This window comes from Corythoichthys intestinalis, chromosome 10 (assembly GCF_030265065.1).
Source record: "Corythoichthys intestinalis isolate RoL2023-P3 chromosome 10, ASM3026506v1, whole genome shotgun sequence".
Lineage (NCBI taxonomy): Eukaryota > Metazoa > Chordata > Actinopteri > Syngnathiformes > Syngnathidae > Corythoichthys > Corythoichthys intestinalis.
In genome coordinates this window covers 28,012,843-28,036,985 of record NC_080404.1, presented here as the reverse complement: position 1 = coordinate 28,036,985, position 24,143 = coordinate 28,012,843, and the positions used below count along the sequence as shown (strand labels likewise).

Below are 24,143 nucleotides of genomic sequence, written 5' to 3'. Positions count from 1 at the left end.
GACAGATGCGCAGATTTGCCCGCCTCCTCTCCCGTCATTCCCTGTCTCTCTTCAGTCCCTCCTCCCCCTTTCCTCTTCTATTATGTGATTCCCACCTTCACTGTTTATACACACAGAATAGTATAATCTGTCTTGCATGTAGGCCTTCACAACTCATGCATTTACAGTGCTGCTCGAAAGTTTGTGAACCCCACAGCGATGGTCAGATTTTTTGTAAAAAAAACTAAAATAACCTTATTAAATGTTAAGTTATACCCAAATCCACAATACTGACATTCCAAATAATGGACTGAAACAAAAGAAATAGTTATATTGTCATTCTTTATTTAACAAAAGTGGTTGATTTAAGAAAAACTCAGATATCATGTGTGCAAAAGTATGTGAACCCCTTCAGTTAATAGGATATTGCGCCTCCTTTTGCAGAGATTACCTCAACCAAACGGTTTCTGTAGTGACTAATCAGCCTCTCACATCTACTTTGGGGGATTTTTGCCCATTCTTCCTTGCAGAACGCAGTCAGTTGAGAGAGGTTTGATGGGCGTCTGGCATGAACTGCTCGCTTCAGGTCCCGCCACAGCATTTCAATGGGATTTAGGTCAGGACTTTGACTGGGCCAGTCCAGAACACGAATCTTCTTCTTTTTCAGCCATTCCTTGGTTGTATTGCTGGAATGCTTTGGATCATTATCATGTTGCATGATCCACCTTCTGCCAAGCTTTAACTTCAAAACAGATGGCGTCAGGTTATGTTCTAGGATTTGACAATATTCCTCAGAATTCATGATTCCCTGGACTATGTGGAGTTGTCCAGGTCCTGAGGATGAAAAGCAAGCCCAGATCTTGACATTCCCACCTCCATGCTTCACTGTTGGGAGAAGGTTCTTTTGGTGGTATGCAGTGTTGACTTTTCGCCAGACATGGCGGTTTTGGTTGTGACCAAACAGTTCAATTTTGCACCTACATCAGTTGATGAAAACTCTTTTTAATTTAGTCTCGACAACACAACTGTTTAAAAAAAACAAAAAAAAAACTACTGAATTGATTGATTAGGAAATCAGGTTGAAATAATAGAAAATTCCAAAATGTTGAGGGGGTTCACAAACTTTTGAGCAGCACTGTATATATTACATCATGTCATAAAACACCACGATTAGTGTGCTTGTCTTTGTCTTATTGAACTGGCTTTCCTTAACTGTTAATATAAATAAATAACTTTTTACTTTGAACCTGAGCCAAATTAATGTCATTCAAATACATACTGGCAGCGCGGGGATGATTGTTAAGAATGTTAATTGCATTAGGTTTTTTCAATTTGATATTTTTATTCATTTTTTTACATTGATTAAATATATATTTATTAATTTGTTCATGATTACGTCTTGCCATTATTTATCTTCTATGTGAGACCTACGAAAGAGTTCGATTCTGTATGTCTGTTTGTCTGTGTGTTAGTCTACAAGATAACTCTAAAACAGGGTTCACTAAATCCGGACCTCGGTGCCACTATTCCTGTCGTGTTTTCCACGTCTCTCTCCCCAAACAAACCTGAATCAAATGATTATGTCATCAGCAACCTCTCCAGAAGCCTGATAATGATCCTGATTATTTTGATTCAGGTGTGTTGGAGGAGGGAGACATGGAAAACACGACAGGAAAAGTGGCACCGAGGTCCGGATTTAGTGAACCCTGCAGTCTAAAACAGGGATTATTATCAAACAAACTGGATGTTTGCGTTATGAAAATGGTGGATTTTTGAGTAATGAGGTCAAATGTCACAGAGATTAGTAAAGGTATTTTGTGACAGTTTGATAACAGATTAGCCTATTTAACTCCCAATTTGTAGAGTAGGCGATTTGATAAGAAGAGAAAGGATCAATGGTTAATGTTTGAAGAAATATAGTGATGTTTTTAATTTGGCTGCTTTGGTGGAGATTAGCTCAAGGTGATGCTCCAGTTTAGTTAATACTTATTTGACAGTGGTTGTCTATAAAAGGTGATAGTAAAATTAAAAAATTAAAAATCAAATCCTTATTGTGACGTGCCACTCAGTATTTATGCTTCTCTTTGGGGACTGTTATGACCGCAAGATCACATGAGTGAATAATTATTATTACATAGGGACAGTAATGGATTATGTTCAAAGTCATCAAACAAAGTTAATTGGATTTATTTTAAACGGGGTTCTGAAAAAAAGATAAAATTAATTGAAAATAAAAACCATTTGCAATGATAGTCCAGATTTTTAAAAAGAAAAGTAGTGTAGTATTTCTGCATGATTTGCTTTAACGAGACACAAAATACAGAGGGCCGGAGTTGGCCCTCGGGCCTTGAGTTTGAAGTCTGTTGTCTAAATACTGCATGTAATTTGCATACACAATGTGCATTATTATGCACTCCATGCTTGCTATCTTTTCCCTGAATTCGGCGCGCTCTCCACTCACATTCCTTTGGTTAGTCACCCCTCCCCCTTGCTGTTTATCTTGTCACGTGTTAAAAAATTAACCAATCAAAGCGCGTCCACTATCGCAGCCCCGCCTACCGGCGTCACTTTCCCATTCGCTGTGACGCCCCCACATTTCGTGCTCCAAACTCCGACTCGCAATGAGCTTCCACGGGGGGTTGTTTTGATACCCCCTCCTTTCCCCTTGGTCTTTTTTGCAACATTCCCCCACTGCTACTTTGTTGCCGAGGATGTTTGATGGGATATTGAGAGCTCACCCGCCGCCTACCGATGAGGACTTCCCGGTAGTTGTAAAGCCGAGAGGAGCAACTTTTGACCACTTACCATATCGCTCTTGACCAAGCTAACCGAGCTAGTCCGTTAGCTGCGCGCGCGCGTGTGTGTGTGGAATGCTGTAGAAATTATTTGGAAACGTCACCAACGGAGAGGAGTAGCCCCCCTTAAGCAACCCACGTTATGGCCGGACAGTGCAACATTAAACTTCGACTTTGAGAGTGACTCGTCGCTCGGCGGCCGCATCCTTATTGCCGGGGCAGGTGCACCTCCTTCCCCGCGACACCTGTGGCGAAGCCTCGACGGTGCTAGCTTTAGCTTTAGCATCAAACACAAGTGGGACACTTTTTAAATATTTTTTTTTGTTTTTTAATCGTTCCCCACTTTGACGTTTCAAATATCTTACTCCGGAAATGCACGTTGTTTCATTTGAAAGTATACGTTAAGTAGATTCGGGGCTGTTTGTTAACTTTAGGCAAGCATTAAGCCAGCCACTTGTAGCCGGGTGTCGACAGTGCTGTGGGATTAAGTTACAGCCCCGTGTGGGACGCTCCTCGCCGAGGGACTTTGGTCGGTGTCAAAAGCTCAGGCGGGGAATTCCCCTCCTTTTCATCCAGTAAAATCAACAACATGCTGAGTTCCAAAAGTCACATTTTGCTTTTCTAATTTAGCCTCTTGCGCCCCGCACCCTATGGTGCCATTACGGCCACCGAGAAATGGATGTCTCGCAGGCCGCTTTCCCAAACGGTGAAGGGCGGCCGGGCGGCGGTGATGGTGGCGGTGGTGTTGGAGGGAGCAGGGAACATGTCTGGACAGATTCCCCCACGCACGCGTGGGCTCACTCGGCCCCGCTTTGCCCGACGCGGTCGCTGTGGACTGCCGCGTACGACTATGAGGCGAGCGGCGAGGACGAGCTCAGTCTGTGTCGGGGCGACGTGGTCGAGGTCCTGTCCAAGGACGCGGCCATATCCGGCGACGAAGGCTGGTGGACCGGAAAGATCAACCACCGGGTCGGCATCTTCCCCTCCAACTATGTCACCTACCAGCCTGCCATTTACCGTCTGCCCGTCGCGAGCGCGCGGGAGCGGGTTCCGGCTTCCCCTGTCCAGATCCCCTTCACCGAGCTGGTGCTGGAGGAGATCATCGGCGTAGGAGGCTTCGGCAAAGTGTATCGCGGCACATGGAAGGGTCAGGAGGTGGCCGTGAAGGCGGCCAGACAGGACCCTGACGAGGACATTACCGCTACGGCGGCCAGCGTCAAGCAGGAGGCCAAACTATTCTCCATGCTGCAGCACCCCAATATCATCAAGCTGGAGGGGGTGTGCTTGGACGAGCCCAACTTGTGCTTAGTCATGGAGTACGCCCGAGGAGGCACGCTGAACCGGGCGTTGACCGGCAGGCGAATTCCGCCGCACATTCTGGTTAATTGGGCCGTGCAGATAGCGCGCGGGATGCACTATTTGCACGAGGAGGCCGTGGTCATCCACCGAGACCTGAAATCCAGCAACGGTAAGTACAATCCTAGAGTGTCACAATTTTCGTCGAAAACGAACACCACATGTCCAAAAATTGTGTCCAAGTGCAGCACAATCTCAAAAGTCCAAGAATGTTTAAAGTTTAAAACTTCCCATTGGAACACGTGGGAACACTAGAAATGGAGACTGGCACTATCAAGCAACCAGATTTGATGGAAGTCCAGTGGTGTCTTGATATACAGTACGAGTTGCCCTATCGCTAAAGTTTTCCTATAGTTCTGGGACGTTGCTTGGCCTATTTTCTTCCCTATGCAATCCAAAACTTTAGATACAAACAAGCTTACACTACACCATTACCTGAATAAACGAGGAAAATTGAGAAACTGGGGCACATTAATGGACAAGGAAAGGTATATATTTTACACAGGTGTATGCATGTGACAAAGCAAAATGACTGTTTTAATAGGTTATCGTTCCTTTAAGGTGGTGGTTCTTAACCTTGCTAAAGGTACCGAACCCCACAAGTTTCACATGTGAATTCGCCAAACCCTACGGAATTAGATAATAAAGCAATTTTTTTTTTTTTTCAAATTAAAAACCGATTGAACTAAGCTAGCAAACTAATAATTTAGCCATTCCCGTTCTAAATTATGTTCATTTTGACAGCATGTTTTATATATAGGTCAAAATTTGTCTGTTGTACTCCCTCGTACCAAGTGCGAGTCAACCTTCCACTGAGCAAACCAGTTTCTCCACCCATCAGATCAAGGACTTGCTGTTAAAAGAAATGGATTAAGCCTGTAAATTGGGAACAAACCAGTCCAAAACCTGGTATAAATAGTCACTTTATCCAGATTTAATCACCGTATGAAAATAAAGCTCTGCGTTTACCTTCGTTGAACCCCTTAGACTTACTCACTGAACCCTTTTGAGTTCGAACGAACCCAGGTTAAGAACCACTGCTTTAGGGTATTCCATATATTCCTATTATTTCTCACAGATTCTCATAAAGTTTGTGTTTAATTAGTAATGCCTCAAATTTCAAAGCTCAATTTCGCATGCCAATTTATCAAAATCTTTCTGAAAATTGACCACCCCTTTGCAGCCCTATTCAAAGCTGACTCAATTCAGTCATATTTGGTACTTACTCGTATGTTTGTGTGTATTTGTGTATATATCTAATGTTTTATTATATTATGACATATACATGACAATTGACTGGACAAATAACTCATTTTGAAATCCAAAGTCAGAAAAAAATAGTTCCAATATAATTTATTTAAAACTTGTTTGGACAATGCTTTTCCCTATTAAGGGCATTAGGTGGAGTTGCACTTTCAATCTGTGTATGCGTGTGAGTCTGTGCGCCCTCGAGAGGATGTGAAATGAAGTAAGTTTGCACAGCTGGTTTTCTCCCCCTCTTCTGTCCCTTAGCACACATACTACGTCAAGCACACCTTCCTAGACCCCCCGCCCCCTCCGTTTCCCCACACTCCCCACTCTAACTTTAAAATGTTGTTCAAATAAAGGCAGTGATTAGACAAATGTAAACACACGCATGTTCCTGCCATATGAGATGAGCCATGAGGCAATTCAAATAGTTTTAACCAAGCGTGTGGCTAAAGGGGGAGGCAATGAGTTAAGTCTGAAGCATGTGTATCAGAAATAGGCCTGTCGTGATAACAAATTTTAGTGTGCGATAATTTATCTCATAAATTATTGCGATGTGCGATATTATTGCGCCCCCCAATTTAAAAAAAAAAACGATTTACAATAACACAGTGAGAATACAGTATATATTAATAGATCAAGTATACCCATTTAAACGCGATAAATATTTACTCTTAAATTCAAAAATACTTTTTAAGAAATCACAACTAAAAACAATAGACCATGCCTCTTTAATAAAAGACAACAATATTAATACCTCATAGAAACACAGAATAAATAAAATGTAATTTTCAAGAAAAAAATAACTTAAGCATTTAGGCAAATGAAAACATTTCCCCTCATAGCTTCTGCTATGGTGTTCCATAGGGATGCAACGATACAGTTAAGTCAAGGTTCAATACAGGGGACACAATTTTCGATCCAATTCAATACATTTAATGCTATGGAATAAAAAATGATTTTTTTTTTTTTTGCTAACGAGCAAACATTTAATTGGCACCATATAAACATGCATTTTAGTGCATAATATTTATGTGCTTACTTCTTACTGATCTGAGGAAACTGTATAAAAGTGCTGAGAACAATCTTTACTGTTTGTAAAGTGAGACGGGGCACACTGTTGATTGCTACGGCTCTCTTAGCAGCTAAGTTTACTACATGAGCAAGACATCCTATTTGTGGTCCGAATCCATCTGTGTCACGTACTGAATTAACAATATTTGCGGCATTATCTATAGTCACTGGTATGGATTGATTTGGCCTTCTTAACTTCCATTCAGTCATGGCGGTTTATAATTAATCGATGTAGTATATGGACTACGTGTCCCATAATCACTTTTGCCTCACGTAGCCATTGGCATGGGACGCAGCACATCTAGTTTGCTATTTCATGATATCTAGTGTGTGGGCGCATTAAAAAAGTTAGCAAATGCCACAGAAGTCACGTCTCTCATTCCTGCACAACACCAGCATATGACAATCGACTTTCATAAACAGGACGAGTTTGAAGTACAGCGCTTTTAATTTGCCACTCAATGTTCATCATGTCCTTTCAACTGTCCGTTGTCAAAGCAAGGTTGTTCATAGCAGCCAAGTCCGTAACAATGTTTTGGCGGACTTCGTTGTAAATATCCGGTGTTGTGCCGAAAAATAGCCACCCCGCGTGAAATTTCACCCCTGACGGGAGCGCCCACACGTCAACAACACCGGCACGCTGGAGATGGTCCGCAGTCAATCTGGAGTACTGACGCTAGGAGTACGTTGAACAATAGGATATAATGGGAACGATTGGCTCTGGCGCTATTTTTTACCGGACCTGGAATGAAGATGCATTTTGCGTAGTTGGTAACAAGGAAGACAAACTTTTAACAGCATGTCTGCCGCACGCACGCGCGCGCGCGATGCGATAAATCGCAGCGGAAAAATTACCGCCTTCATTTTTATTTATCGTGCGATAAATGGAATTATTGCATGTTGCGACAAGCTTAATCAGAAATGAGCATTTTGTCAACTGAAATGAGGTTGATTAAATGAAAAGACCACTAAGCCTATTTTTGTTCAAACTGTTAGCCCTTGGTGCAGACATGGGCAATTATTTGTTTAAGACCATTGATTAAGAAAAATTGGAGTTCATTTTTGGTGATCAGCCAAGAGCAAGTTAATCCTTCAAACAAGGTGTGAATGCAGGTAGTGAGTAGTAGTCCCTAGGGCTGGGCGATATGGCCTGAAGCACGTATCACGATAAATTAAGCAGATTTACCTCGATAACGATAAATGACGATAAATTAACTCAAGCAGACTGTTATATAATTTGGAAAATCTGAATCAATGCATGAAATACAAATGAACCGTTTCTCGTTGATTTATTTACCCCCTTTCAATTTAACAATTGTACATGCAGTCTAAACATTTAGAATATAAAAAATTATTTTAAACAATAAGAATTCATTTATGAACATTTATAACAGCTTGTATGGCTTGAACAATGTACATTATCAAAATCAATATGCCTGTGCAAACATGTCATTGTTACACACATGACTTACAGCTTGAATAGTACACTTCAAAAAGACAACTTATTATTAATGGCTGCTGTGACATAATTACTCAACACAAGTGTTTACTTCAAGTTTTTTTTTTTCCCCCCCCAGTGCATTTTTAATACATGCACACACACATGAACCCCCACGCAGACACACACACATTAAAGCTATATGCTCTACAGCAAATGAAACATTTAAGATTTTATGATGGCAGTAATGACACAGAATTAAGCAAGCACATACAGAAAAATAGCTGGGGCCATTAAATGGTCATATTAACTGTTTAACTGTTGGATTTTACTTTATGCTGAATGCTTTACCATCACAAAAGCTATAAAAGAAATCATACACTGACAGAGTTACAAAATAATGCAACATACTAATTCCTAGATGAAGTCTGTGCCCAATCCACTCATTAAGTTCAGCCGTTTCGACAAAGTTAGAGCTGCTATCCGACTCCATCATGTTCATTTGTGGCGTTAACCGCTAACGTTAGCCTGTGGCCTGGCTACCAGTAGAAAACACCCTCTCCGGAAATCGTGAGAACAAGGGAGGACAGCTTGTGAGAGCCCGTCTGGATGCTGCCAAGAGTCTACTTAATGTCGGGTGAAAGTTTGGCGAACCTCCCTTAAGCCACAATCCATCACGTTTGCTTGTATCGTTAGCCGCTAGCGTTAGCCTACCGGGCTTCTGTTTGTTTGGCTTCCTGATAACCACGTGACTCCATACATAAGCACACTGACTGTTTTCTTAAAGGGGAATGAACATAGCCGAACAACACAGTCAAAGCGGGATGAAAAGACTATATTTTCTTGTTTTATTAAATTACCGAATTTAACGACATGGTCAAAATTACGCCGGTCATTGTGAAGAATTTCGCTAACAGTAAATTTTCGGATTACCGCCCTGCTCTACTAGTCCCTCTAAAAGAATTCAATGTTAATGGTTTTCCCGCCATTTTCTATACTCCTGTTGACATAAACATTGATGCAAATTGCAAAAATAAAGAAAATGACACTTATTGTGCATTAAAAACACAACTTGTAATTCCTTTGTTCTCTAAACCCGTTAGGGTTAATGAAAATTCGGGGCTTACCAATAAGCAAGCAGATGTCAGAACAGTCCGTCTCCATATCTAGCAATTTTAGGAGTAGGGTCAAGTTTATATTAATGAAGGCTCCGCAAATCTTTATTCAGTTCTGTCCCAAACTGGATAAATTGGAGCAGGCGGTTGTGTTTCATATGCGGATGCATGTATGTTTGTTGTTTTGTTTCTTTTTGTTTCAATGATCTTTAACCAAAGTCAGAATTCTGGATTGTCCATGTTAGTGGGGTCACCCTGGTCATTTGGTTTGCTGCCAGAATATTCCCACACAGAGACTGTTGCATTTGGCCTTGAAACAAACATTTTTCCCATCGTTTACTCTTCATGACTCCGAAGCTACATTGTTGGGTGTCTATGTTTCTGTCTGTCCCTGCATTGCCCCACCCACGTAGAAACAAAAATTGGATGATTGACCAGATAGTTCAACCATGTCATTGATTTATACCCCTTGAACGAATGTACCCAGGTGCTCACACAGATGGTGAGCCCTCTTGTCAGACAACCTGTTTTGTCGCTTGAAACGAGGAATTTTAACACATGCATGCGGTTATGCGACTTAATTTTCATTTACTGTGCAATTACTGTAATTGAGTTTTGATGATTTCAGGCCTAACTCAGTCGTATACTTTTTTTTTTCACACGTACCTCCAAAAGAGCCTTAATTTGTGAGCCAAAGTTATTTTTTATAAATACCTTGGATTTTCGAGTAAATTTCTTGAAAATTTTCAATAGTTTCATTCATTCATTCATTTTCTGTACCGCTTATCCTCACGAGGGTTGTAGGGGTGCTGGAGCCCAGCCCAGATAATTACAGGCGGGTGTGGGGTGCACTCTCAATTGGTTGACAGTCAATTGCAGTTTTTCAATTTGTATTTCATTAAATTTATTCTATCTATATATTGTCTTAATATTGTTTAGACTTTTGGGTCTGCTCTTTAAAATATTATATAGTGGGGCAAATAAGTATTTAGTCAACCACTAATTGTGCAAGTTCTCCCACTTGGAAATATTAGATCTATAATTGTCAGCATGGGTAAACCTCAACCGTGAGAGACAGAATGTGGGGAAAAAAAAAAAAAAAACAGAAAATCACATTATTTGATTTTTAAAGAATTTATTTGCAAATCATAGTGGAAAATAAGTATTTGGTCAATACCAAAAGTTGATCTCAACACTTTGTGATGTACCCTTTGTTGGCGATAAAGGAGGCCAAACGTTTTCTCTAACTCTTCACAAGCTTTTCACACACTGTTGCTGGTATTTTGGCCCATTCCTCCATGCACATCTCCTCTAGAGCAGTGATGTTTTGGGGCTGTCGTTGGGCAACACAGACTTTCAACTCCCTCCACAGATTTTCTATGGGGTTGAGATCTGGAGATTGGCTAAGCCACTCCAGGACCTTGAAATGCTTTTTACGAAGCCACTCCTTTGTTGCCCTGGCTGTGTGTTTGGGATCATTGTTATGCTGAAAGACCCAGCCACGACTCATCTTCAATGCCTTTGCTGATGGAAGGAGATTTTCACTCAAAATTTCTCGATACATGGCCCCATTCATTCTTTCCTTTACACAGATCAGTCGTCCTGGTCCCTTTGCAGAAAAACAGCCCCAAAACATGATGTTTCCACCCCCATGCTTCACAGTGGGTATGGTGTTCTTTGGATGCAATTCAGTATTCTTTCTCCTTCAAACACAAGAACCTGTGTTTCGACCAAAAAGTTCTATTTTGGTTTCATCTGACCATAACACATTCTCCCAGTCCTCTTCTGAATCATCCAAATGCTCTCTAGTGAACCGCAGACGGGCCTGGACGTGTACTGGCTTCAGCAGGGGGACACGTCTGGCAGTGCAGGATTTGAGTCCCTGGCAGCGCATTGTGTTACTGATAGTAGCCTTGGTTACTGCTGTCCCAGCTCTCTGTAGGTCATTCACAAGGTCCCCCCGTGTGGTTCTGGGATTTTTGCTCACCGTTCATGTTATCATTTTGACGCCACGAGGTGAGATCTTGCATGGAGCCCCAGATCGAGGAAGATTATCAGTGGTCTTGTATGTCTTCCTTTTTCTGATAATTGTCCCCCACAGTTGATTTCTTTACACCAAGTGTTTTACTTATTGCAGATTCAGTCTTCCCAGCCTGGTGCAGGTCAATGCAATTTACAATTTACTACAATTTTGTCTCTGGTGTCCTTCGACAGCTCTTTGGGCTTGGCCATAATGGAGTTTGGAGTGTGAGTGACTGAGGTTGTGGACAGGTGTCTTTTATACCGATAATGAGTTAAAGCAAGTGCCATAAATACAGGTAACGAGTAGAGCCTTGTTAGACCTCATTAAAAGAAGTTGGACCTCTTTGACAGCCAGAAATCTTGCTTGTTTGTAGGTGACCAAATACTTATTTTCCACTCTAATTTGGAAATAAATTCTTTAAAAATCAAACAATGTGATTTTCTTTTTTTTTTTTCACATTCTGTCTCTCATGGTTGAGGTTTACCCATGTTGACAATTACAGGCGTCTCTAATCTTTTCAAGTAGGAGAACTTGCACAATTGGTGATTGACTAAATACTTATTTGCCCTACTGTATGTACTGAGAGAAGTTTTGTTTGCGAGAGAGAGTATTCAGTGCTGCTAAATATCTTGGTCCTTCTCAAAAAAATTAGCATATTGTGATAAAGTTCATTATTTTTTGTAATGTACTGATAAACATTAGACTTTCATATATTTTAGATTCATTACACACAACTGAAGTAGTTGAAGCCTTTTATTGTTTTAATATTGGTGATTTTTGCAAAAAAGTCAAGAAAAACCAAAAATCCCTATCCCCCCAAAAATAGCATTTTTCATCCGACCAATACAAAAAAATGTTTTTAATACAAAAAAAGTCAACCTTCAATTAATTATATCAGGTATGCACTCAATACTTGGTCGGGAATCTTTTTGCAGAAATGACTGCTTCAATACGGCGTGGCATAGAGGCAATCAGTCTGTGGGAACTGCCTAGGTGTAATGGAGGCCCAGGATGCTTCGATAGCGGCTTTTCCAAGAAATTTAATCGATTTTAATTGTAAAAAATATAAAAGGTTGTGTACAGAACGATGGCTAATACGTGTAATGCAGGAAATTGCTCCAACACAGACACTGTGATAAATGATTAGTTTTTCAATTACTATCCTTGCTGTTGTGTAGAGTCGAGAGGGGTAAATGTAAGATATTTACGATTCAGGTGCCCGAGATACGATGATAATGGGAGTCTAATTGCTTCCGGGTATAGCGCTCTTTCGCTCCCTAGCGCTCACCCGCTTACTTGCGCTGTGTTATGGTGAATTTCTGCCCCTGGTTTGAACTATTATGATAAAATCTCCCCAGAATCATTTTTGGGACTTATATCCTCCTCTGACCCACTTTCAATTTTATATTGTGACTTGTTGTTGATAGTCAACGAGTCTCAACTGCTATTTTACATTGAGTCCTATAGCATCTGCTGAAATCCTTGCCCGAGACTACTTAGGGGTTTCAGCGATGCAGTGGCAAACAGTTACAAAACGTATTTTTATTGCATAATTTCAATCGTTATGGATCTGTGTGAGTCTTGGTAATTGATTTTTGAATACTCTTTGACAAGATTCAATCAGTGTGGAAAAAACAGTGATAAGATCACTTTAAGTATGAATAAAAAGTTTACTCTCATTTATGTTTCCATTGAAGACTATTGAAGCTCCTGTGTAAAAAGTAAAAAAAAATATTTGGACTATTAGCTTTTACATTTTTCCCTCATTTTGAATTCTGCGGCTTATAGTCCAGTGCGGTTTATTTGTTGATTTATTTGGGATAATAGTTAATACATTTTATTTAAATAGACAGCGGGGTCATAAAACTGCCATAAGACCTTCATAATTATGACACCATCATGGGCATTAATGATTGGTAATCACAGATTTCATCAAGTGGCATCCGACAAATTATGTCACTAACTTCATTTATGTCCAGATCGGATCTTTTGCATCCATTCAAAAGTGAGATAATTTGCCAGATGACACAAAATGACATCCGTCATAAGCATTCATTAATGCTCATGGCAGTGTCTTTTCATAATTACGATTGTCTTATGACAGTCTTATAGTGCTACTGTCAAATAAAGTGTCTGCGTCACCAGTAGGTGGATGGCGAGATAGTGTAAAGCGCTTTGAGCACCTTGAAAGGTGGAAAAGCTCTATATAAGTATAACACCATTTACCAAATACCATAACTAGCAATTAATGAAACAACTGGAACAGTAACTGAAGAAATAATTAGCACAGATCTTGAATTTTGATTGTTATATACATCTGCAGCGCTGCAATGCATGCTCGGAGGCATGTTGGACGACAACAGTGTTGACAGCAGGTGGCAGCAGAGGTTGACTGTCTCCCCCAAGAGAGCAGTGATGGCCAAATGAAGCTTCTTGAAGCAATGAAGCTTTGCAGCCAATTGGTTCAAAGTTTCTTTGTGGTTCATTTGGTCTAATGACAGTCTTGTGATGCCGCTGTCAAATAAAATGTTACTGGTTAATATCATTTGGTGTAAATATCCCATAATACAGTGAGGACAGCTCCTCCTTATAGTCCACTGCCGTTTTATCTATGAAAAATGCCGTTTCCGTGTGAAATTTGGTGGGTGGCGGCTTATGTGTAAAAATTACGGTAAGTAAAAAAAAAAAAAAAAAAGTTTAAATAATTGAGATCTGACTGTATCAGGCATAAAAATGTGATAATTTTATGGCCAAGGTTGCACAGCCCTAGATTGCAGTAGGGCTGCAGCTATCGAATATTTTTATAATCGAGTATTGTACTGGAAATTATATTGATTAATCGAGTAATCGGATCAAACATATATTTTTTAGGTAAATAGCAATTAGAAATATACATGAGAAAACGAGATATTTCATCTAATATTGAACCATTTTTAGTCAGTCAATGTCTTTATTTTCGATTTACATTGTTGAAAACAGCCAAAAATTGCATCTTAGATGTGACTACAAAAAAAAAAATTCACTGCTTTCACTCAAAAAATGTATTTCTTACCTAAAAATGTCATTATGCTTGATAACACACATCACTTAAAAGTTAGATGTTTTTCCCCACGTTTTCCAATTGAATTTCCATTTGTGTCAAGCTCTTTTTAAGTTCTAGTTAAGTTTTTAGTTAGTTTAAGCTGTAAGTCCTGACATGATTTTGAGTTTTTGCAGCAGTGTTCAAAATAAATGTATGATACCTGCTGTATTGGAGCACATTAGGGACCAGTGCTACTTGGTGTTTTATCCAGCAATGACTACTGAGCTAAAATTGACAGTTGGCTTTATTATGTTTTTATTTTCAACCTCATCACTCTACAACGCCATGTTTTTACAGATTAAATAAAGCCTGTATGTAAGACATGTTAGCCACACATCGACAGTAGTCATAATTAATAAAAACCTAGCCCTCCACAGGTCTGACGTCACGTGAGCAAGGGACAGTAACGTTAATCTCATTTATTAGCGCTAAGAAGTCTACTGCTTTAAGATGGCGGCTGTTTACTAACTCCGCCGAGTCTGTCATTTTGCATCTAGTTCTATATACATGCGATATCTATGAGACGCATCAGACGCTACATGCTACCACCGTAGCATCATGTGGGTGTAGTTTTTAGCAATGTTGGCATAGTTTGTAGCGGCTGTCAGCTGCAGTCAGATATTATTGCTTCTTCCTCCGCGCACTTGACGTTTGCGCGTTGTCCTGCATTAAAAGTAGCCTGGGCAAAACGTGATGCTTAGAACTGGAAAAATGAAACTATTCCTTGAGGCATATAAAATTACTTGGATCGGTTTCTGAACTCGAGTTGCTTGAGTATTCGTTTCAGCTCTAGATTGCAGTACTCAAACTTTGGCGCAGGGAATGTTAATAAGGTGATTTCAGACTGTTTGACCAACGAGCAGATTATTCTTATTATTACTATTATTGTGATCGCAGCACTTCTTGACAGAGGTCTTTTATTTCCAAATTATACCAGGAATATGTCACCAAAGTTGTGTATGTAGAGCACAAAAATAGTCCAAGACTCAAGAGTTTTTGCCTCGGAGCTCTGCCTTCATGATGTTAATCCATATGGAAACGTGTACATTCCCCACCACTGGTGAAAAGTTGATCCTGGAGTAATTTTTGCCTATGTGATTATTTTGCTGCCTAAAGTTTTCTCCAAGTTTTAAAACTGCATGCCCTCCTGATGGATCTCACCCATTTAATCTGTTTGCTGTGTCCAAGCTTGACGGCTGTTTCACCTACTTTTCTACATTGCGTCTTGTGAACTCAATGTAACATATTAATTTGCAAAACCCTGAGGCCACACATGACCTGTGAGGCAGCATGGTGCCATAGCACACCCAGACTGCGGTAATAACCAAGTACTTGTGTGTCTTGTTTTCATTGTGGTGACAGACTTGTGAAACTTAAACAGGAGCTCCTCTTCATTTCACTTTCTTATTGGCTGTTGTTCAGTCTCCACAGGTTCTTTGGCTCGGGCCCAACTTAAGTGTTGACTGCGCGCATAAAGCTATCATCGGGCCCAACTTAAGTGTTGACTGAGCGCATAAAGCTATCATAAATGTGAGGGCACTTTCACATTAGACCACAAGGACCAGGGTCCGGTTGGAGAGCTACCTCCTAACAACACTAGCAAATGACTTGTTGAAAAGGTTAAGTATTCACAGTGGGCCAACCAAACTTTCCAAGTAGCATCACGTGGGCAAATGGCGCACTCATTGATTGGGCAAATTTAGAAGAGAGAATACATCCTTCTAGGGAGGGGAGGGAGTGTGAAGCATCACATCGTGGTGCTGTGACACTGCACGTAATGTAGCATTAGCGTACCTTGCTCCGCTTGCAAAATCACAAGTGAAGCATGCGATTTTTGAGCGGACCAGAGTTGAGTTCGTTTGTTTGGTCTTAACTAGAATTCAGATGTCCGTTCACATTACAAAACAAAGCAGATTATCTGAGAAAACGAGCTCTGGTCCCTTTCAAAAGGACCAAACAGTGCTAGTGTAAAAGTGCCCTAAATCGGGTTTAATTAGTTATTATTAAGTGGTGCTGTTTTGTTTTCTAAGCGAGAAAGTAAGGAAAAATCATGGATAAAGTGTATCCCAATTTTTAAAACACAATTTGAGGAAATCGTTTTTCAGTATAACTTTTAAAGTTACCAGCAAAAAGTAGTGTTCCATATATTACTCTCACGCTATACCTTGATTCTGTGGTCATTGGCGCGACCAATCAGGGATAAGGTAAATATCACAAAACTTAATGGCTTGAGACCAGAGAACGTATTCTTAAGGTTTTAAAAAAGAACTGCTTGGAAGCCAAACTATGAAGCATTTTATTCAGTCATAGCAACTGCTCTTAAAAACTGCCGTTCTCAAACTGAATAATAAATGAATAATCCAATTTGTGTCCTTGCTGACACCACTGACCGACTAGAAGCTAAATGTTGGTTTGTGTAATATGACTCCAAACACAGTATTTTCACAGTCTTATCAGCCCTTGAGCCCTGATGGGCTCAGTGGTTTATGCGTAAAAATATATTCTCTCTGGGATTGTGCAAACATGCCAAACTAGGTCCTTTACTCCAACAGTTTAAGATGAATTTCAGTTAAGTTTATTTCATGTTTGTAGAATAACTTGTTTTGTTACTGGCACAGAAATATTTACGGTCAAATGAAGAACTACAAAATAATCAGGTTAGCAATCATTATTCACCTTTTTTACCAAGCTGCTTCTTACTTTCTGTTAATTAGAGGCCAGATGGAGAGAAAAGACTTAAAACGGCCGCAACTAATCGGGTGTTTGGTGAATATAAACAAACCCCGCTCCGCTTCTGCCCCCCTTTAGTGGACGTGGAGCTGCTAACGCACAAGTTAATGTGTTTGTCCTGCCACTTCACCGCGAACTTCACGAAGACGGCGGGCACAAAAAAACTTAACAGCTTCATGCATTGTAGTTTGATGTAGCAAGTGAGCAAAGCCCTGTTTTCTCAAAACCTTTTTGACTCTGCATTGCTATCTGCATACAAGTGTTAAAAAAAAAAACTTATCAGTTCAAACTAAAATATAATAAAACTATTTACCCTTTAAACACGCCTGGCAGACACACGTTGAGGAATGGGAAAATGAACTTGATTTCAGAGCACTACTGTTACATGAGGCTGGGTGTTTGATAGATTCTTATTATTATTCAGAGGTTTATTTAAGTGCTCTATAAATAAAATTGAGGTGAAATGCCCTAATATACAGTACAAAGCTAGTCATTACTAATTTAGCCACTCATCTGACCCTACCAGCAATTTTCAATGTGTTTTTTAAACAAACGACAAGCAAGTTCAATTCCTACTAAAATATGTACAATGAGAGAATATTTATCACATTGTGTCTTGAATGACAAGATATGAGCCTGGTGGAAGGCAACCATGGTGAGCTTGATCTAATAACACAAAGAATTTGATGGCCAAAAGAGTTGAAGAAAAATTCTACCCCTAAGCTTCACGGTGATCGTTTTACCTTTACTACAGACAGACACATCACTCTGTATAGAAATACGGTAAGTTAGCCAAAAGTAGGATATGGAGATAGAAAAAGACCAGAAAATGTCCAAATTATGGGATAATTTTACACTTATGATGGTAAAAATGCAGTTCTTTTGCTCCTTTCTGACATTCTGAAAATCATTATATTTCAACGGAGTTGTACTGGCTCTGCAAATGCACTGATGACGTCTAAAATTCCACTGTCATGTCAGATAGTACTTTACTGAATCAAATAGATTGAACTTCTCTGAGCCACACTCCGCTGTCCTTTTGATCATAAACCAAATTTGCTCAATTCAATGTTTTAATCCCACTTTTAAACTTCCGCTGTCCGCCATCATTGCTTGCGCCACCACCCAGAGGTGATGCAGGTTGAAGACAGACGGATTGTTTATTGTTAATATGCATCAAATGCATTTTTGGCAATATTTAAACATTGTGCTCCCAGCGTTACTTTAAAGTTATGGCTAGAAAAAGTAAAATTACTCCTGGCTCGAACAGCAATTTTATTCTGGAATCCTCACGGAATTTATTCCTCTTCTAACTTACTTTAAACTTCGAATTTCATCTTATCGCTCGATAAAATTGTGTCTCGACTATAATTTTCAGAAAATAACAGTCCAGTATATCACTTATACATTTCCTCCCAACTTATTTTGTGTGAGGTCATCTGGTCTCATTTCTGCTGAGGAAAACCATCCAAACATAGATTTTAATGCACAATTCAATCGTTAAGGATTTTTTTTTGTCTTTTAAATTGCTTCTTTAATACTTTTTAACAAGTTTGTTGTTTAACTCGTGTGAAAAAAATGATCACATTAGGGACCTTAAGTGACATGTCAAGTCGGCCTGAACAATGTATTGTTTGAACATCGACATCGCATGTGCAATAGTTTCACCGCAGAATGTGCAATTGATTTGTCTTTTTTTTTTTTTTTTAAACATGTTTTAATTTATAAAAGCAAGTGTGCTGTAGAGGTTAGATCAGACCTAAAAAAATCCAGCCTGACCCGGCCCGAGGGTATTAAAGTGCGTACGACAGGGGAAAAAAAGTCTTAACTAGCATTATTATGTGAATTAGAATCATATTTTGTGATGATTCGACTATCTACAACAATTTGGCAAAGCGCAGATGACGAGTAAATTAGTCTTTTAATCTGCGGTTTAGCCACGCCTACCATTATAGGGCTCGAGCGTCCCCAACAGGATTATGACGTCGACAGAAGAATGGTTTCATCTGATTTAGACTTCAGCCCATTGAAGGGGAATCAACGAGGAAAATGCGACGAAGAGAGCAGCAAAATGTCATTCTTTAAATTCCTCCAATATTTTTACAGGATATTCTTTTTATCGAAGTATTGTTCCCCAATTGCTAGATAAATGGTATGGTCATGACAAATAACAGTCGTGTGCTAAATGGAATATGAAATATTCAAAATGATTTTATTCAGTACGACATGGCAAAATTACTCCATAATGGTCAAAACTGTCAACTTCACTTTTACTGTCTCACGTCCTGAACAATATTTTATGCCACCGGAATTAGTCAGGCTTTTGTCATTCACCGGCCCTGGCTTCGGAGAGCGTAAACAAACCAGGAGGCGTGATAGCTATCCGACATGCTAACCCGAATGAGTGATGTTTTAAAGTCTACTCCCTGCTTTCGAAGCGAAAAATCACTCAAAACTACTCGGGATCATATCACACAGTGGCAGGGTTGTGGATTGTCTTCGCCGATCGGCAACCCGCCCGTCGGCGAGCAAGTTACAACTCTTCCCCTGCTGCGAGCAGGAGAGCATGTTTGCCGGGGAAGCAGCTGGAGAATTATCACCGGACAAACCAGCCAACGTCGGAGGAGCACGTAGCTGCCACATGGTCAACACGAATATGGCGTAAATGAATGCTTACTACATGGCGTAGACAAACAGTAAGAGAGCGGCATGAAGTTGTTGTGGAGATAACATGGCAGGATGTGTCTGAGGGGATCGTTTCTCCATGCCCGTCCATGATCAAACGTAAGTAAATAGTCCTTTATTTAAAGAAAGTTTGTAATGTTTACTTTGTAATCGCTTTATTGCGGCAATTTTTAACACAAAGTTGCAATTTCTGATCGGGTGGAAAATTTGACAGAACATCGGGCACATGAAGAGGGGAATAAGCCGAGTATAGCGCTCTCCCGGCGGGGGGATGTGCGACAAGCCGCCGGTCGTCAGCCGAGTGGCATTCTCGGTGGACAAGGAGCATGTCAGCCACAAAATGCCAGCCTCCTCCGCATTAAAACGTGTGCCATGATCCCAGTATTTGACATGATACAAAACACAATGTTTACTCACCTCAAGTCCAATGGTCCCACAGTTGTCGCACACTTGTTTTGGCCGATCTCTGGGTGAACGGGAACTTTCTGAAACTCAGAAAGGCTCACACACCTCTCCCTGGTGCAGCGACAAAGCCTGCAGCCGTTTGGCTTGCGTGATGCGAAAAATAATCCGTAAAATCATCTGAATCCGCAATCCATCTGCATGCTATAAAGCAATGCTGTCTTGTGAAATGCTGAGCCGGGTGACGTCACATTCGCATTCGTCCTAAACCCGCTGGAGCCCGAAGTAACTCATTTTCATGGCGCAAGATTCAAAAATTGAATATATAAAACGATCGCTTCCACACACATCCAAGCGGTCCATTTCATTCAGGAGCATAAAACACCGCGTGAAATATGAATTAAACATGCTTTTTGGTGTCATACACACTTTAAAGCCCGACCCGGCCTGAGCCCGATCAATTAACTTCATTTGCAGGCCGGAGCCCGAAAAAAAAAAGAAATTTTAAGTTTTATTTGTAGGCGTAAGCCTGAACCTCCCCTCGAAATGTTATGTTTTATTTGTAGGCCCGTGCCCAAAATTCAATTTCAATTCGCCCAACTTTAGTTTGTTTTTAACTTCTTGCTGCTCCATATAGTAAAGGAAATGCCAGGATACGGACTCGTGAAAGGCACCAGGGCGGGAGGGGAAGATTAAAAAGGGGGCGGCGCCACGACGTTCACGTGCGCAGGCATGCACAGCACCTTCTCTGTTTTATCCAAATAAAGGAGGTATAAATAAACAAGGTTTAAGTATGAATATATGAATATATATTTAAACCGGGTTCGCGCTCAAGATCTGTGCAGGTCCTGGATCCCTTTTATATACCGCAAGCCTGGATTAAACTGGATTATATAAATTAGGGATGTCCCTGATCCGATCACATGATTGGAAATCGGGCTGATCACGCCATTTTGTCGGAGGATCAGTGTTTGGTACTTATTGTTTAGCGATGATTGACAGTTTAGTATCTTTGATCTGGCCAAAGAAGCCTCAGTAGCTCTACGAGCAAAGGGACAAATATGTTAAACATCGTTGATCTAAAGTGTGCGGTGCCAACTCATTCAGTTTGTAAGTAAAAGACTGTTCTCTGCAGTGTGTCAAAGCGTGAGTGAATTTGAGTGGACTTACTCAATGAAGCATTTAATAAAGACAAGCATTTTTCTACGTTATTCTTGTTTAAAAATAATTCACATTATCAAGGCGGCATGGTGGGACAGTGGTTAGCACGTCCACTTCACAGTTCTAGGATTGTGGGTGCAATTCCGGCTCCGGCCTTCCTGCGTGGAGTTTACATGTTCTTACCATGCCTGTGTGGGTTTTCCGGGTTCCTGCCACATCGCCCCGCCCCCAAAAATGCATGGTATGCTGATTGAACACTCCAATTTGTCCGTAGGTGTGAGTGTGTGCGTGAATGGTTGTTTAATAATAATAATAATAATAATAATAATAGTTGTTTGTCTATATGTGCCCTGCGACTGGCTGGCAACCTGTTCAGGGTGTACCCCGCCTTCAACCTGGAAATAGCTGTGATAAGCCCCTGCGACCCTCATGAGGATAAGCGGTTCAGAAGATGAATGAATGAAAGAATTAAATGAATGTTATGATAAGTGATTAAAAGTATGGCATTAAAGGTGATGCAATGAAAAACGTGGGTCCGCCTACAAAAAGTTAGGTGCAACCAATGCTAAATGTAAGTGTGGAGCCATGGCAATATACTGTATATCATAATGTTTTCTAATATCATTCAGGCCTATACCAAACAGAGCTATTCAAGTGATCTGTTGAAAATTCTTCTAGTATGATATTTTTTTCCCAATATCGTTCAGGCCTATTGTCAAGTCTTAAAAGGTTCTAGAAGCACAAGGTTAACAAAAATAACATCCTGTTTTGTGAAGTAGTTCCTCAGCTCAGTTGACTTGGTCTTGTTGCTCTCTGGTTCACCTGAACCCAGGTAGACAGTACAAGGATACTCTGTCTAATGTGTGTGTGTGTGTGTGTGTGTGTGTGTGTGTGTCGAGTTCCACAGAAGAAGGCACCCTGTGGTGAGATGGATAGTTTTTCCAGCAAAAAAAAGTAGGAATAATTTAATGTGGATAATTTGCGGGGATGGATTGTTTGATGTATTTTTTTGTGTGTGCAGACGAGTGTTAGGACTCAGAAGAACGGCCCACCTCAGTTGACAGTTACTTTGCCTGTCATTTTATCTACTCCTAGTGCATACATCTGCATGCTGGACAAACGTCACTATTTGATCAATGATTAGCCTGTAAAGTAATATGTTGGAAGTCAGGAAGATTTGCCCAATCTCCTTTTGTGTTTTTCCAGCTAATCTGTAAAATCCCGGCCCGCGGGGAGGAATGTTGCTAATGAGGGATAAAAGCTTAACATACGTCTGCACAATGGACTGGTCAAGCAGCGGTTGCTAGGCTACTGCAGCCCGAAGAATGGCGAGGACTCGGAGGTTCCCAAAGCCCTCGTTTTGTTTTGTTCCGTTCATATTTAATCTCCCAGAGAGCAGCAGTACTCTTTTATTGCCACAAACTAGAGGGGGTTAGTCTCCTTACTCACTTATTTTTCTCCGTCCCTTGCCATTCCTCCCCTCCCCATTGCCCCTTTATTATTTCCCTTGGTCTGCTTTTTGGCCAAGGTTCTGTTTTAAGGACTTTCAAACTTTTCCCCTTTCTTTGGAGTCCACAATGATCCCTGTGCGACCTTAAAAGTGAGTCTCATTTGTTAACAAATGATTATTATGAAGTAGGCATCGTCTTCAAATGGCAATGAGCAAATGGAAGACTTTTACTGCTTTTTTTTTTTTTTTTGGGCTATAGCGAGTTTAAAAGGTCACCTAATGTAATATTCAGCTCTGTATCAGCAACATGGATTTCCAGTGGTAGCTGAATGATGTTATGCTTCAATATAGGCTCTCTGACCCCCCCCCCCTACATTTTTGGTTGCTAGCAAACCTTTGCTCGATATTTATCGTAAGACCAGTTGTTGACAGTAATGAACAAATATGATGTTGAAGTATGTGTCGATAATGAATAATAGTGAAAAGGAGTCAGAATGTGAATAATAACTTGATGACTTGATGTGGAAAAACAAAGGATATACAGTGGGGAGAACAAGTATGTGATACACTGCCAATGGGAAAACCCATTGGCAGTGTATCACATACTTGTTCTCCCCACTGTAGATATATACCGTGTTGGGCCGAATATAAGACGGCCCTGATTATAAGACGACCCCCTCTTTTTCAAGACTCAAGTTTGAAAAAAGACTTTTTGAACAACAAATTAATTTTTATACAGAAAATACTTACAGTACATCTGAAACAAATGATTATAACAATATATTTCAGAGAAAAAGCATGTTATTTTGCCTCATTCAAATCTTAATATCTGAACATTTAAATATGCAAACTAAAGTGCAATCACATTCGTAAATGAATGGCTTCTGGTTTTTGAAATGAAAATTAACCAATCTATTGTGATAAAACAAAATTGAAATAACTGCATTAACCATCAAAGTGAAGTTGAAGTAACTAGTCTTGAAACAAATTGAATAAGGAAAAACATTGCAATAAAATAATGCAAACTGGTTGAGAGGAGCTGAGATCTGTCATGACAGAACATCGCTTCAATGATATCTGGCACCGTGAATAGGTATAACGTCTAGACCGCAATATAAGATGACCCCCACTTTTTCAGTCTTATTTAAAAAAACACCGACTTATATTCGGGCCAATACAGTACTTATATATGCAGTGGGGCAAATAAGTATTTAGTCAACCACCAATTGTGCAAGTTCTCCTACTTGAAAAGATTAGAGAGGCCTGTAATTGTCAACATGGGTAAACCTCAACGATGAGAGACAAAATGTGGAAAAAAACAGAATCACATTGTTTGATTTTTAAGTAATTTATTTCCAAATTAAAGTGGAATATAAGTATTTGGTCACCTACAAACACGCAAGATATCTGGCTGTCAAAGAGGTCTAACTTCTTCTAACGAGGCTCCACTCGTTACCTGTATTAATGGCACCTGTTTTAACTCATTATCGGTATAAAAGACACAACCTCAGTCAGTCACACTCCAAACTCCACTATGGCCAAGACCAAACAGCTGTCGAAGGACACCAGAAACAAAATTGTAGACCTGCACCAGGCTGGGAAGAC

At 40.2% G+C, this 24,143-nt stretch overlaps 1 protein-coding gene across 3 annotated transcripts in view; it reads left to right on the top strand.

Moving 5' to 3' along the window:
- Positions 1-2,589: 2,589 nt before the first annotated feature.
- Positions 2,590-24,143, top strand: part of map3k21 (mitogen-activated protein kinase kinase kinase 21) — a 67,518-nt gene continuing 45,964 nt past the window's right edge. For all 3 annotated transcript variants that reach the window (XR_009064610.1, XM_057848136.1, XM_057848135.1), the window contains exon 1: positions 2,590-4,242. Coding sequence is in view for 2 of the 3 variants with exons in the window: in XM_057848136.1 (XP_057704119.1) it covers positions 3,450-4,242 (793 nt within the window). In the remaining variant the exon portion in view is untranslated. The remainder of the gene's footprint in view (positions 4,243-24,143) is intronic.